The sequence below is a fragment of the Callionymus lyra genome, chromosome 4 (assembly GCF_982586985.1).
Source record: "Callionymus lyra chromosome 4, fCalLyr1.hap1.1, whole genome shotgun sequence".
Classification (NCBI taxonomy): Eukaryota; Metazoa; Chordata; class Actinopteri; order Syngnathiformes; family Callionymidae; genus Callionymus; species Callionymus lyra.
In genome coordinates, this window is record NC_141821.1 from 22,984,319 (window position 1) to 22,999,740 (window position 15,422).

The window sequence follows — 15,422 nt, forward strand, 5'->3', positions numbered from 1 at the left end:
ATACTTGCTTTAAAAGGCAGAGACACATAAGACAAACACAAAAGTCCCGAAAAATGTGGGAAAAGCCTGCACAAATAAGAATGTCTTAAGTTGTTTCTTGAAGGAGTCAGTAGATCCATCAAACACAGAGAGAGAGGAAGATCGTTCCAAAGCTTAGGAGCAAGATCCTGGAAGGATTTCTTTCCTCCTGTCCAGAAGTGTTTTCAGGAACCATCAGTAGATTCTGATCCACAGACCTCAGAGCCCGAGCTGGGGTGTAAGGCTGGATCAGTTCACTGATGTAAGGAGGAGCCTGACCATGAATAGCTCGGAAAGTAAGAACCAGAATTTTAAAGTTGATCCCGAAAGAAACTGGCAGCCAGTGAAGAGTTTTAAGGATCGGGGAAATGCGAGTTCTTCTACTAGAACGGGTCAGAATTCTCGCAGCAGAGTTTTGTATTTACTGCAGGCGAGACAGCTCCTTCTGGTTAAGACAGGAAATTAAACTGTTACAATAGTCTAAACAAGAAGACACAAATGGATGAATTATAAGCTAAGATATTTTTCTCAGTCAAATATGATTGATGAAACATCACTTCCGTTACAAGCTTTGTGTTTCTTTAGATTCTATCCCTTCCAGATCTGATAGTTGACTTAGCTTTAAATTGTAGACATAACTAAAAGTATTTGCGATATATTAAAAAAATAAAAATGACAAGTATGTAATTGGTTCATGTGAACGCCTTTAATATCTTATGCTTTAGCAAAGCCTGTTGACTGGGTTTAGTATCAGAAACTGTTTTTATGTCAACAATATACATAAAATTTGTCTCCGACTGTTTGTGCTATCCTCAAGAATGAGTCCTTTTTCAGAATCAGAATTCAAATACAATAAAACAGAACAATATACAGAAACAAAAAATATATCTCATAAAATAGAAAACACAAAATAATGTAAGATGTAGTGATAGAATGATGAAGCTCTAAGATGAAGATTTTAGTTTTATGAAACATTTTATTATAAAAATAAGAAGATGAACAACAGTTTTAATGATCAACAGAATGTTGTCATAAGCCCTATTCACACAGTATTAGTTTTACCTGTAGACCGTTGGTGATTTGTAAATTACCCCCCCACCTCTGTGTGATTTTAAGTACATTCGCACAGGATAAGCGATGTCTGTAAAATAGTCGGTTTTACTAACATTACCTAGAGATACATATCTAAAAAGGCACGCAATAACTGAAAGAGAAAGGTTGCATTACAATTACAATAATAAACACCGGGATGCGGATTTGTACTGGACTAGTATTTTCACCCAGCGCCTGTCTTAGGCGAAATACAGTAGATCGTTTGAGGCGGAATTATTACATTACAAATCACAGCATTTGCACTGGATTAAACCTCCAACATTCTCTGCAATTATTACAAATCGTCCATTATTATTAAAAGTAAGTAAGTATTAATTTTTATTTGTATAGCGCTTTTCCAGACCAGGGTCACAAAGCGCTTAAACAATCAAAACAATATTAAATAAAGTATATACTTTAAAGATCAAGATAAAACTGATAACACAACAGGAGTTCAAGAAAATCAAGGAAAAGCCTGAACAAATACCACAAGTAGTACTTATCCCGTGCAAATCGGGCTTTTGAAGTGGTTATAGAGACCTCGTCAAAATCCTGGTTGGACAATTGTATCTATCGTTAAGACAAGAAATAGCCTATAGCACAGGGAACTGGTCCATTTCAGGCCCCTATTGACAAACAAGTCACTATGCGGACAAAGAACGACCTCCACTAAATGTTCTTTTTGTTTTTTGGAGTAAATGACCAGTGTAAACATACGCAAGCAAGAAAGAACTTTCAGAAAATAGTTAGTTCAAACATTTGGTAAATTAGGGTGAAAATTGAGTCACTCGAAATAAAAAGGGGAAAAATGGCTTGAAAAGACACTAAGATCTTACTGGGAATAAACAACAACTCTCTGTGGAGCAAGTTCCAGTTAAGTTAGTGATGACATCAGAGCTGCACGATATTTAGTTTTGTAAGTTAGTAAGTAAGTAATTTTTATTTATATAGCGCTTTTCCAGACCAGGGTCACAAAGCGCTTAAACAATCAAAACAATAAAGTCAATAAAGTATATATTTCAAGTGTACTAGTTTTGGTTCTTGTTCTGGCTCCATATGTCAATCATTGACAGGTGGTCATGAAGTTGTGTCTGGGACTGAAGACCTCACTAGTGGATCAGTCCATCATGATGCCAAACATACATGAACCCCTTTATTTGTCATACCAGAGACACAGAGATCAAGAAGAACCAGAAATGAAACAGAGAGACGGATAGTGAAAAATAATTAAAAGTCGACATGTTGTATAGTCTTACCACTGTACTTCAGAAGGTAGGCATCTCTGGACCTGTTATACAATTAAGGTCAATCAAATGAAATACGCAGATGTGCCAAACCAAGTGCTTAAAATCTGAACTCACCAGATTTTATTTCCTGACTCACAAGGATTTGGGACCTTTAAGAACAGTGTGAAAGATGATCAGTCAAAGGTGTTTCTCTTTCTGCAATACCATTGTTCAAAAGTAAAACTCTTTTTTAGAATTCAACATATTCTGTCCAGATGAAGGGTCAGAATCAGATTCACTTCCAGGTGATAGGATGTTGGTGCCTGTTAAATGCTACAGTCCAGATAACAGAGAGTTCAGTGTCTTTCACACTGCAGTCAAATGCTAAAACTAATAACAATTATGAAAAAACATTTCTTTTGTGACTTTTTCACTCAGTTGAATGTATTGACTAAAGTAATCAAGTCACTTAAAAAATACTCAGCCATGTGATCAAGGTGCACTCGTGTTCTACCTCACCTTGTGGACAGAAGAGTCACTGCAGTGATACCAGGTCTTGGTTCGACTGGAATAGGCAGTGGTTGTGTACTGTCCTCCTGACAAACTCCCCACGTGATCCACCATTCCACACAGACTGTACTTGCGGTCCTGGAGCAAGAAGCACAGTAAGCCATGAAGTGGTGTACCCAGAGGAAACACAAGTTAAAGTCATCTACTCGCCTTCATCGTCAGTGTAGTTGGCACCAACACGGTGCTTTGAGATTTGATGTTTCGACCATAACAATCACGGCCAAATCTGGATAGAAGCAGAATCAAGTTCTCTGGAGCTTCCAGCAGCTCGCACTCCTGCAGACCAAAATAATTGTTTTCATTATGACTGTTGAGCATCTCTTCCTTCATCCATTAAAGACACATCATTGAACAAGACAGATCTGAGTTCAAATGATGAACTTTTTAAGATTAAAGTTGAAGAAAACTCACTCGTGTTGCTTCTGTTTTCATACGGCACGTGTTGCAGAACACCTGGTCCTGAAACTTTTTCTTGAAAACATTTCCGATGAGTTCTTCCTGTTCAGAATGAAACAATAAACAACAATTCAATCAATGAACTGGTGCTGCTTGTTCCTCCTAAAACCAATGTCATTATCAGCGTTTGAACGACCTCAGAAACCTTTTTTTTAAATGAATGATTGAAGTGAGGTGCTCACCACGTCCTGCTCGCCATTTTTGTTGAGTATCAGTGGGAGATTCAACGACCAAAACTCTTTCTCTTCTTCATTGAGTAGATGCTGCTTGTGGCATTCTGTTGTGTTCCTCAGAGTTCCTCTGAAGATCTAGATTCTCAGACATAAGTTATCACAGCAGACACTGACAGTGGAAGAGAAGATCAAAGAATGGTCACCTGAGAGGCTTGTGGGCTTAGTTGTAGGAAAATATTGTCCAGACATTCAGCCGCATCACTCTGCTCAAAAACTACGAACAAATAAAGATACATGGATATTTCAGGATTTACGTAATGACAACTTCGAAGAAGAGGCAAGTGGTCATAATTTTAAATTGTAGTACATTAAAAATTCGTTGAGTGACTTTAATGACTTGCCGTTTAGAATGTTCAAAATCTTGGTGATGTTCCTTGTGTCACATTCCTTTGAAGCAAGCTTCACAAAAACGTCTTGGAGTTCCTTATCCAGCCGGTTTGATGAATCCAAACTTGCAATAGACAAAAGAGTCTCGACGTGACTTTTTCATAGACATTATTTGATGTGTATCATATGCTGTCATTCATTTGATTGGTCAATGCTTTTACTCATTGATGGACATATCACCATTGAGATGTGGAACAGAGAATCATTTAAAAATCTCCCCTCAACAAGTTTTCAACTCAACCTAATTCAAAGTCTTTGATTACAGCGACTATAAAATATCTCATTGATTCATGTTCTTGTGTGTATGTTTGTGTGTAAATAGAAATGCTTCAAACCATAGTCGGAGTCCTGGTGTCATATAAAGGAGCTGAAGGACGCTGTTGAGATAACACGTGGCTCCTTGGTTCTGCAGCCCATAATGTCTTCCTGGCCCAGCAGCTAAACAATCAAATACAATTATAAATGAACTATTGAAATATAAATTAGAGGAATTGTCCACAATGGAAGACATTTCTTTTGTAACTTTACGTAGGAAAATGATCCATTAAATCATAAATACTTTTCAAAAATAACTGAAAGTGATTTGAATTGTTGTAATAAAACCATTGAACATGTGATGCATATTCATAGAATATAGTTTGATTGACAGAGGTGTAAGTTCAGATGGATTCGTGGAATAAACTGGTCGTTTTTCTCTTCATTAATTCTCTGAACTGAAGTTATCCTTCAGTTAGAGCAGCTCCTACTTTGCTGAAAAGTCTCTTAAATTCATTTTTTAAAATATCTGTTTCCATTTGTTCATCAATCTCTCTCCATTATGTAAATCATCTTATTCTCTGACTTACTCAGGGCAACATCACTTGGTGAAGAAATAACAAAACTAACTTGGATGATTTCAGTAAACCTCTGGTTACCTGCTGGTACTTCGACTAGGACTGCTGCTGCTTGTAGTTTATATGAGTGGACGTCTGAATTGCGTTGAGTTGTAGTCACAGATAACTCTGATCTCTGACTCTCCCTGTGATCCTTCCAATTTCCTCTTTGTACCTTCTCATTTTCAACCCTGGAGTAGTGTGTCTTCAAAGATCTTTTTTTGAACTCATCTCCTGGTCAAAAAAAACTTGTCATCAACACAATTGATTCATGTTTTATAATCCAACTTACCTTCTTTTGCTTCCACTTGTGACATTTTCTCATTCATGTTTGACTGATCTAGATTTGCAGCTTCACCAATAGTCACATGATCCGTCTCACACATCACACTTTCTGTCTTGAATAGAGTTTCTTTATGTACAGTTGTGTGTTCATCTTTTGCACTCATGATCTGAGATCCATCTCTGATGTTGTAGGAAGACATTTCTGCAGAGCAAAAATACATGTATGTGATGCACTTCTCAAAGCCATACATTACTTTTTCGACTTTCAAATTCCATTTCATATCTTAAAAAAGTATTTTGTTTGGATGCTCTTGTTCTGTTGCAGTGACATGAATTCAGACTCACCACATCAACAGCTGGTCAGAGTCAAGCACTGTTCACACATTCACACATATTTTTAGTCATGCCAATTTTATACACTATTTACTTTTTAAGTCCATATACTAAGTAAGTAAGTAAACGTTATTTAAGCGCTTTCAGACCAGGGTCACTAAGTCAACACAGCTAAAATACTTGCTTTAAAAGGCAGAGACACATAAGACAAACACAAAAGTCCCGAAAAATGTGGGAAAAGCCTGCACAAATAAGAATGTCTTAAGTTGTTTCTTGAAGGAGTCAGTAGATCCATCAAACACAGAGAGAGAGGAAGATCGTTCCAAAGCTTAGGAGCAAGATCCTGGAAGGATTTCTTTCCTCCTGTCCAGAAGTGTTTTCAGGAACCATCAGTAGATTCTGATCCACAGACCTCAGAGCCCGAGCTGGGGTGTAAGGCTGGATCAGTTCACTGATGTAAGGAGGAGCCTGACCATGAATAGCTCGGAAAGTAAGAACCAGAATTTTAAAGTTGATCCCGAAAGAAACTGGCAGCCAGTGAAGAGTTTTAAGGATCGGGGAAATGCGAGTTCTTCTACTAGAACGGGTCAGAATTCTCGCAGCAGAGTTTTGTATTTACTGCAGGCGAGACAGCTCCTTCTGGTTAAGACAGGAAATTAAACTGTTACAATAGTCTAAACAAGAAGACACAAATGGATGAATTATAAGCTAAGATATTTTTCTCAGTCAAATATGATTGATGAAACATCACTTCCGTTACAAGCTTTGTGTTTCTTTAGATTCTATCCCTTCCAGATCTGATAGTTGACTTAGCTTTAAATTGTAGACATAACTAAAAGTATTTGCGATATATTAAAAAAATAAAAATGACAAGTATGTAATTGGTTCATGTGAACGCCTTTAATATCTTATGCTTTAGCAAAGCCTGTTGACTGGGTTTAGTATCAGAAACTGTTTTTATGTCAACAATATACATAAAATTTGTCTCCGACTGTTTGTGCTATCCTCAAGAATGAGTCCTTTTTCAGAATCAGAATTCAAATACAATAAAACAGAACAATATACAGAAACAAAAAATATATCTCATAAAATAGAAAACACAAAATAATGTAAGATGTAGTGATAGAATGATGAAGCTCTAAGATGAAGATTTTAGTTTTATGAAACATTTTATTATAAAAATAAGAAGATGAACAACAGTTTTAATGATCAACAGAATGTTGTCATAAGCCCTATTCACACAGTATTAGTTTTACCTGTAGACCGTTGGTGATTTGTAAATTACCCCCCCACCTCTGTGTGATTTTAAGTACATTCGCACAGGATAAGCGATGTCTGTAAAATAGTCGGTTTTACTAACATTACCTAGAGATACATATCTAAAAAGGCACGCAATAACTGAAAGAGAAAGGTTGCATTACAATTACAATAATAAACACCGGGATGCGGATTTGTACTGGACTAGTATTTTCACCCAGCGCCTGTCTTAGGCGAAATACAGTAGATCGTTTGAGGCGGAATTATTACATTACAAATCACAGCATTTGCACTGGATTAAACCTCCAACATTCTCTGCAATTATTACAAATCGTCCATTATTATTAAAAGTAAGTAAGTATTAATTTTTATTTGTATAGCGCTTTTCCAGACCAGGGTCACAAAGCGCTTAAACAATCAAAACAATATTAAATAAAGTATATACTTTAAAGATCAAGATAAAACTGATAACACAACAGGAGTTCAAGAAAATCAAGGAAAAGCCTGAACAAATACCACAAGTAGTACTTATCCCGTGCAAATCGGGCTTTTGAAGTGGTTATAGAGACCTCGTCAAAATCCTGGTTGGACAATTGTATCTATCGTTAAGACAAGAAATAGCCTATAGCACAGGGAACTGGTCCATTTCAGGCCCCTATTGACAAACAAGTCACTATGCGGACAAAGAACGACCTCCACTAAATGTTCTTTTTGTTTTTTGGAGTAAATGACCAGTGTAAACATACGCAAGCAAGAAAGAACTTTCAGAAAATAGTTAGTTCAAACATTTGGTAAATTAGGGTGAAAATTGAGTCACTCGAAATAAAAAGGGGAAAAATGGCTTGAAAAGACACTAAGATCTTACTGGGAATAAACAACAACTCTCTGTGGAGCAAGTTCCAGTTAAGTTAGTGATGACATCAGAGCTGCACGATATTTAGTTTTGTAAGTTAGTAAGTAAGTAATTTTTATTTATATAGCGCTTTTCCAGACCAGGGTCACAAAGCGCTTAAACAATCAAAACAATAAAGTCAATAAAGTATATATTTTAAGTGTACTAGTTTTGGTTCTTGTTCTGGCTCCATATGTCAATCATTGACAGGTGGTCATGAAGTTGTGTCTGGGACTGAAGACCTCACTAGTGGATCAGTCCATCATGATGCCAAACATACATGAACCCCTTTATTTGTCATACCAGAGACACAGAGATCAAGAAGAACCAGAAATGAAACAGAGAGACGGATAGTGAAAAATAATTAAAAGTCGACATGTTGTATAGTCTTACCACTGTACTTCAGAAGGTAGGCATCTCTGGACCTGTTATACAATTAAGGTCAATCAAATGAAATACGCAGATGTGCCAAACCAAGTGCTTAAAATCTGAACTCACCAGATTTTATTTCCTGACTCACAAGGATTTGGGACCTTTAAGAACAGTGTGAAAGATGATCAGTCAAAGGTGTTTCTCTTTCTGCAATACCATTGTTCAAAAGTAAAACTCTTTTTTAGAATTCAACATATTCTGTCCAGATGAAGGGTCAGAATCAGATTCACTTCCAGGTGATAGGATGTTGGTGCCTGTTAAATGCTACAGTCCAGATAACAGAGAGTTCAGTGTCTTTCACACTGCAGTCAAATGCTAAAACTAATAACAATTATGAAAAAACATTTCTTTTGTGACTTTTTCACTCAGTTGAATGTATTGACTAAAGTAATCAAGTCACTTAAAAAATACTCAGCCATGTGATCAAGGTGCACTCGTGTTCTACCTCACCTTGTGGACAGAAGAGTCACTGCAGTGATACCAGGTCTTGGTTCGACTGGAATAGGCAGTGGTTGTGTACTGTCCTCCTGACAAACTCCCCACGTGATCCACCATTCCACACAGACTGTACTTGCGGTCCTGGAGCAAGAAGCACAGTAAGCCATGAAGTGGTGTACCCAGAGGAAACACAAGTTAAAGTCATCTACTCGCCTTCATCGTCAGTGTAGTTGGCACCAACACGGTGCTTTGAGATTTGATGTTTCGACCATAACAATCACGGCCAAATCTGGATAGAAGCAGAATCAAGTTCTCTGGAGCTTCCAGCAGCTCGCACTCCTGCAGACCAAAATAATTGTTTTCATTATGACTGTTGAGCATCTCTTCCTTCATCCATTAAAGACACATCATTGAACAAGACAGATCTGAGTTCAAATGATGAACTTTTTAAGATTAAAGTTGAAGAAAACTCACTCGTGTTGCTTCTGTTTTCATACGGCACGTGTTGCAGAACACCTGGTCCTGAAACTTTTTCTTGAAAACATTTCCGATGAGTTCTTCCTGTTCAGAATGAAACAATAAACAACAATTCAATCAATGAACTGGTGCTGCTTGTTCCTCCTAAAACCAATGTCATTATCAGCGTTTGAACGACCTCAGAAACCTTTTTTTTAAATGAATGATTGAAGTGAGGTGCTCACCACGTCCTGCTCGCCATTTTTGTTGAGTATCAGTGGGAGATTCAACGACCAAAACTCTTTCTCTTCTTCATTGAGTAGATGCTGCTTGTGGCATTCTGTTGTGTTCCTCAGAGTTCCTCTGAAGATCTAGATTCTCAGACATAAGTTATCACAGCAGACACTGACAGTGGAAGAGAAGATCAAAGAATGGTCACCTGAGAGGCTTGTGGGCTTAGTTGTAGGAAAATATTGTCCAGACATTCAGCCGCATCACTCTGCTCAAAAACTACGAACAAATAAAGATACATGGATATTTCAGGATTTACGTAATGACAACTTCGAAGAAGAGGCAAGTGGTCATAATTTTAAATTGTAGTACATTAAAAATTCGTTGAGTGACTTTAATGACTTGCCGTTTAGAATGTTCAAAATCTTGGTGATGTTCCTTGTGTCACATTCCTTTGAAGCAAGCTTCACAAAAACGTCTTGGAGTTCCTTATCCAGCCGGTTTGATGAATCCAAACTTGCAATAGACAAAAGAGTCTCGACGTGACTTTTTCATAGACATTATTTGATGTGTATCATATGCTGTCATTCATTTGATTGGTCAATGCTTTTACTCATTGATGGACATATCACCATTGAGATGTGGAACAGAGAATCATTTAAAAATCTCCCCTCAACAAGTTTTCAACTCAACCTAATTCAAAGTCTTTGATTACAGCGACTATAAAATATCTCATTGATTCATGTTCTTGTGTGTATGTTTGTGTGTAAATAGAAATGCTTCAAACCATAGTCGGAGTCCTGGTGTCATATAAAGGAGCTGAAGGACGCTGTTGAGATAACACGTGGCTCCTTGGTTCTGCAGCCCATAATGTCTTCCTGGCCCAGCAGCTAAACAATCAAATACAATTATAAATGAACTATTGAAATATAAATTAGAGGAATTGTCCACAATGGAAGACATTTCTTTTGTAACTTTACGTAGGAAAATGATCCATTAAATCATAAATACTTTTCAAAAATAACTGAAAGTGATTTGAATTGTTGTAATAAAACCATTGAACATGTGATGCATATTCATAGAATATAGTTTGATTGACAGAGGTGTAAGTTCAGATGGATTCGTGGAATAAACTGGTCGTTTTTCTCTTCATTAATTCTCTGAACTGAAGTTATCCTTCAGTTAGAGCAGCTCCTACTTTGCTGAAAAGTCTCTTAAATTCATTTTTTTAAATATCTGTTTCCATTTGTTCATCAATCTCTCTCCATTATGTAAATCATCTTATTCTCTGACTTACTCAGGGCAACATCACTTGGTGAAGAAATAACAAAACTAACTTGGATGATTTCAGTAAACCTCTGGTTACCTGCTGGTACTTCGACTAGGACTGCTGCTGCTTGTAGTTTATATGAGTGGACGTCTGAATTGCGTTGAGTTGTAGTCACAGATAACTCTGATCTCTGACTCTCCCTGTGATCCTTCCAATTTCCTCTTTGTACCTTCTCATTTTCAACCCTGGAGTAGTGTGTCTTCAAAGATCTTTTTTTGAACTCATCTCCTGGTCAAAAAAAACTTGTCATCAACACAATTGATTCATGTTTTATAATCCAACTTACCTTCTTTTGCTTCCACTTGTGACATTTTCTCATTCATGTTTGACTGATCTAGATTTGCAGCTTCACCAATAGTCACATGATCCGTCTCACACATCACACTTTCTGTCTTGAATAGAGTTTCTTTATGTACAGTTGTGTGTTCATCTTTTGCACTCATGATCTGAGATCCATCTCTGATGTTGTAGGAAGACATTTCTGCAGAGCAAAAATACATGTATGTGATGCACTTCTCAAAGCCATACATTACTTTTTCGACTTTCAAATTCCATTTCATATCTTAAAAAAGTATTTTGTTTGGATGCTCTTGTTCTGTTGCAGTGACATGAATTCAGACTCACCACATCAACAGCTGGTCAGAGTCAAGCACTGTTCACACATTCACACATATTTTTAGTCATGCCAATTTTATACACTATTTACTTTTTAAGTCCATATACTAAGTAAGTAAGTAAACGTTATTTAAGCGCTTTCAGACCAGGGTCACTAAGTCAACACAGCTAAAATACTTGCTTTAAAAGGCAGAGACACATAAGACAAACACAAAAGTCCCGAAAAATGTGGGAAAAGCCTGCACAAATAAGAATGTCTTAAGTTGTTTCTTGAAGGAGTCAGTAGATCCATCAAACACAGAGAGAGAGGAAGATCGTTCCAAAGCTTAGGAGCAAGATCCTGGAAGGATTTCTTTCCTCCTGTCCAGAAGTGTTTTCAGGAACCATCAGTAGATTCTGATCCACAGACCTCAGAGCCCGAGCTGGGGTGTAAGGCTGGATCAGTTCACTGATGTAAGGAGGAGCCTGACCATGAATAGCTCGGAAAGTAAGAACCAGAATTTTAAAGTTGATCCCGAAAGAAACTGGCAGCCAGTGAAGAGTTTTAAGGATCGGGGAAATGCGAGTTCTTCTACTAGAACGGGTCAGAATTCTCGCAGCAGAGTTTTGTATTTACTGCAGGCGAGACAGCTCCTTCTGGTTAAGACAGGAAATTAAACTGTTACAATAGTCTAAACAAGAAGACACAAATGGATGAATTATAAGCTAAGATATTTTTCTCAGTCAAATATGATTGATGAAACATCACTTCCGTTACAAGCTTTGTGTTTCTTTAGATTCTATCCCTTCCAGATCTGATAGTTGACTTAGCTTTAAATTGTAGACATAACTAAAAGTATTTGCGATATATTAAAAAAATAAAAATGACAAGTATGTAATTGGTTCATGTGAACGCCTTTAATATCTTATGCTTTAGCAAAGCCTGTTGACTGGGTTTAGTATCAGAAACTGTTTTTATGTCAACAATATACATAAAATTTGTCTCCGACTGTTTGTGCTATCCTCAAGAATGAGTCCTTTTTCAGAATCAGAATTCAAATACAATAAAACAGAACAATATACAGAAACAAAAAATATATCTCATAAAATAGAAAACACAAAATAATGTAAGATGTAGTGATAGAATGATGAAGCTCTAAGATGAAGATTTTAGTTTTATGAAACATTTTATTATAAAAATAAGAAGATGAACAACAGTTTTAATGATCAACAGAATGTTGTCATAAGCCCTATTCACACAGTATTAGTTTTACCTGTAGACCGTTGGTGATTTGTAAATTACCCCCCCACCTCTGTGTGATTTTAAGTACATTCGCACAGGATAAGCGATGTCTGTAAAATAGTCGGTTTTACTAACATTACCTAGAGATACATATCTAAAAAGGCACGCAATAACTGAAAGAGAAAGGTTGCATTACAATTACAATAATAAACACCGGGATGCGGATTTGTACTGGACTAGTATTTTCACCCAGCGCCTGTCTTAGGCGAAATACAGTAGATCGTTTGAGGCGGAATTATTACATTACAAATCACAGCATTTGCACTGGATTAAACCTCCAACATTCTCTGCAATTATTACAAATCGTCCATTATTATTAAAAGTAAGTAAGTATTAATTTTTATTTGTATAGCGCTTTTCCAGACCAGGGTCACAAAGCGCTTAAACAATCAAAACAATATTAAATAAAGTATATACTTTAAAGATCAAGATAAAACTGATAACACAACAGGAGTTCAAGAAAATCAAGGAAAAGCCTGAACAAATACCACAAGTAGTACTTATCCCGTGCAAATCGGGCTTTTGAAGTGGTTATAGAGACCTCGTCAAAATCCTGGTTGGACAATTGTATCTATCGTTAAGACAAGAAATAGCCTATAGCACAGGGAACTGGTCCATTTCAGGCCCCTATTGACAAACAAGTCACTATGCGGACAAAGAACGACCTCCACTAAATGTTCTTTTTGTTTTTTGGAGTAAATGACCAGTGTAAACATACGCAAGCAAGAAAGAACTTTCAGAAAATAGTTAGTTCAAACATTTGGTAAATTAGGGTGAAAATTGAGTCACTCGAAATAAAAAGGGGAAAAATGGCTTGAAAAGACACTAAGATCTTACTGGGAATAAACAACAACTCTCTGTGGAGCAAGTTCCAGTTAAGTTAGTGATGACATCAGAGCTGCACGATATTTAGTTTTGTAAGTTAGTAAGTAAGTAATTTTTATTTATATAGCGCTTTTCCAGACCAGGGTCACAAAGCGCTTAAACAATCAAAACAATAAAGTCAATAAAGTATATATTTCAAGTGTACTAGTTTTGGTTCTTGTTCTGGCTCCATATGTCAATCATTGACAGGTGGTCATGAAGTTGTGTCTGGGACTGAAGACCTCACTAGTGGATCAGTCCATCATGATGCCAAACATACATGAACCCCTTTATTTGTCATACCAGAGACACAGAGATCAAGAAGAACCAGAAATGAAACAGAGAGACGGATAGTGAAAAATAATTAAAAGTCGACATGTTGTATAGTCTTACCACTGTACTTCAGAAGGTAGGCATCTCTGGACCTGTTATACAATTAAGGTCAATCAAATGAAATACGCAGATGTGCCAAACCAAGTGCTTAAAATCTGAACTCACCAGATTTTATTTCCTGACTCACAAGGATTTGGGACCTTTAAGAACAGTGTGAAAGATGATCAGTCAAAGGTGTTTCTCTTTCTGCAATACCATTGTTCAAAAGTAAAACTCTTTTTTAGAATTCAACATATTCTGTCCAGATGAAGGGTCAGAATCAGATTCACTTCCAGGTGATAGGATGTTGGTGCCTGTTAAATGCTACAGTCCAGATAACAGAGAGTTCAGTGTCTTTCACACTGCAGTCAAATGCTAAAACTAATAACAATTATGAAAAAACATTTCTTTTGTGACTTTTTCACTCAGTTGAATGTATTGACTAAAGTAATCAAGTCACTTAAAAAATACTCAGCCATGTGATCAAGGTGCACTCGTGTTCTACCTCACCTTGTGGACAGAAGAGTCACTGCAGTGATACCAGGTCTTGGTTCGACTGGAATAGGCAGTGGTTGTGTACTGTCCTCCTGACAAACTCCCCACGTGATCCACCATTCCACACAGACTGTACTTGCGGTCCTGGAGCAAGAAGCACAGTAAGCCATGAAGTGGTGTACCCAGAGGAAACACAAGTTAAAGTCATCTACTCGCCTTCATCGTCAGTGTAGTTGGCACCAACACGGTGCTTTGAGATTTGATGTTTCGACCATAACAATCACGGCCAAATCTGGATAGAAGCAGAATCAAGTTCTCTGGAGCTTCCAGCAGCTCGCACTCCTGCAGACCAAAATAATTGTTTTCATTATGACTGTTGAGCATCTCTTCCTTCATCCATTAAAGACACATCATTGAACAAGACAGATCTGAGTTCAAATGATGAACTTTTTAAGATTAAAGTTGAAGAAAACTCACTCGTGTTGCTTCTGTTTTCATACGGCACGTGTTGCAGAACACCTGGTCCTGAAACTTTTTCTTGAAAACATTTCCGATGAGTTCTTCCTGTTCAGAATGAAACAATAAACAACAATTCAATCAATGAACTGGTGCTGCTTGTTCCTCCTAAAACCAATGTCATTATCAGCGTTTGAACGACCTCAGAAACCTTTTTTTTAAATGAATGATTGAAGTGAGGTGCTCACCACGTCCTGCTCGCCATTTTTGTTGAGTATCAGTGGGAGATTCAACGACCAAAACTCTTTCTCTTCTTCATTGAGTAGATGCTGCTTGTGGCATTCTGTTGTGTTCCTCAGAGTTCCTCTGAAGATCTAGATTCTCAGACATAAGTTATCACAGCAGACACTGACAGTGGAAGAGAAGATCAAAGAATGGTCACCTGAGAGGCTTGTGGGCTTAGTTGTAGGAAAATATTGTCCAGACATTCAGCCGCATCACTCTGCTCAAAAACTACGAACAAATAAAGATACATGGATATTTCAGGATTTACGTAATGACAACTTCGAAGAAGAGGCAAGTGGTCATAATTTTAAATTGTAGTACATTAAAAATTCGTTGAGTGACTTTAATGACTTGCCGTTTAGAATGTTCAAAATCTTGGTGATGTTCCTTGTGTCACATTCCTTTGAAGCAAGCTTCACAAAAACGTCTTGGAGTTCCTTATCCAGCCGGTTTGATGAATCCAAACTTGCAATAGACAAAAGAGTCTCGACGTGACTTTTTCATAGACATTATTTGATGTGTATCATATGCTGTCATTCATTTGA

At 37.1% G+C, this 15,422-nt stretch overlaps 2 protein-coding genes across 4 annotated transcripts in view; one reads left to right on the forward strand and one right to left on the reverse strand.

Moving 5' to 3' along the window:
• The window catches only part of thnsl1 (threonine synthase like 1), a 258,025-nt gene that overhangs the window by 150,512 nt on the left and 92,091 nt on the right, over nucleotides 1-15,422 (forward strand). The window lies entirely within an intron of this gene.
• Nucleotides 1-15,422, reverse strand: part of LOC148082135 (uncharacterized) — a 39,320-nt gene that overhangs the window by 11,454 nt on the left and 12,444 nt on the right. For all 3 annotated transcript variants that reach the window (XM_087789243.1, XM_087789242.1, XM_087789241.1), the window contains exons 30-59: nucleotides 15,233-15,342; nucleotides 15,035-15,105; nucleotides 14,841-14,966; nucleotides 14,614-14,700; nucleotides 14,353-14,478; nucleotides 14,152-14,280; nucleotides 13,768-13,802; nucleotides 13,663-13,694; nucleotides 10,795-10,989; nucleotides 10,545-10,736; nucleotides 9,966-10,068; nucleotides 9,585-9,694; nucleotides 9,387-9,457; nucleotides 9,193-9,318; nucleotides 8,966-9,052; nucleotides 8,705-8,830; nucleotides 8,504-8,632; nucleotides 8,120-8,154; nucleotides 8,015-8,046; nucleotides 5,147-5,341; nucleotides 4,897-5,088; nucleotides 4,318-4,420; nucleotides 3,937-4,046; nucleotides 3,739-3,809; nucleotides 3,545-3,670; nucleotides 3,318-3,404; nucleotides 3,057-3,182; nucleotides 2,856-2,984; nucleotides 2,472-2,506; nucleotides 2,367-2,398 (exon numbers count right to left, since the gene is read on the reverse strand). In XM_087789243.1, coding sequence (XP_087645369.1) covers nucleotides 2,367-2,398; nucleotides 2,472-2,506; nucleotides 2,856-2,984; nucleotides 3,057-3,182; nucleotides 3,318-3,404; nucleotides 3,545-3,670; nucleotides 3,739-3,809; nucleotides 3,937-4,046; nucleotides 4,318-4,420; nucleotides 4,897-5,088; nucleotides 5,147-5,341; nucleotides 8,015-8,046; nucleotides 8,120-8,154; nucleotides 8,504-8,632; nucleotides 8,705-8,830; nucleotides 8,966-9,052; nucleotides 9,193-9,318; nucleotides 9,387-9,457; nucleotides 9,585-9,694; nucleotides 9,966-10,068; nucleotides 10,545-10,736; nucleotides 10,795-10,989; nucleotides 13,663-13,694; nucleotides 13,768-13,802; nucleotides 14,152-14,280; nucleotides 14,353-14,478; nucleotides 14,614-14,700; nucleotides 14,841-14,966; nucleotides 15,035-15,105; nucleotides 15,233-15,342 — 3,128 coding nt within the window. The remainder of the gene's footprint in view (nucleotides 1-2,366; nucleotides 2,399-2,471; nucleotides 2,507-2,855; nucleotides 2,985-3,056; nucleotides 3,183-3,317; nucleotides 3,405-3,544; nucleotides 3,671-3,738; nucleotides 3,810-3,936; nucleotides 4,047-4,317; nucleotides 4,421-4,896; nucleotides 5,089-5,146; nucleotides 5,342-8,014; nucleotides 8,047-8,119; nucleotides 8,155-8,503; nucleotides 8,633-8,704; nucleotides 8,831-8,965; nucleotides 9,053-9,192; nucleotides 9,319-9,386; nucleotides 9,458-9,584; nucleotides 9,695-9,965; nucleotides 10,069-10,544; nucleotides 10,737-10,794; nucleotides 10,990-13,662; nucleotides 13,695-13,767; nucleotides 13,803-14,151; nucleotides 14,281-14,352; nucleotides 14,479-14,613; nucleotides 14,701-14,840; nucleotides 14,967-15,034; nucleotides 15,106-15,232; nucleotides 15,343-15,422) is intronic.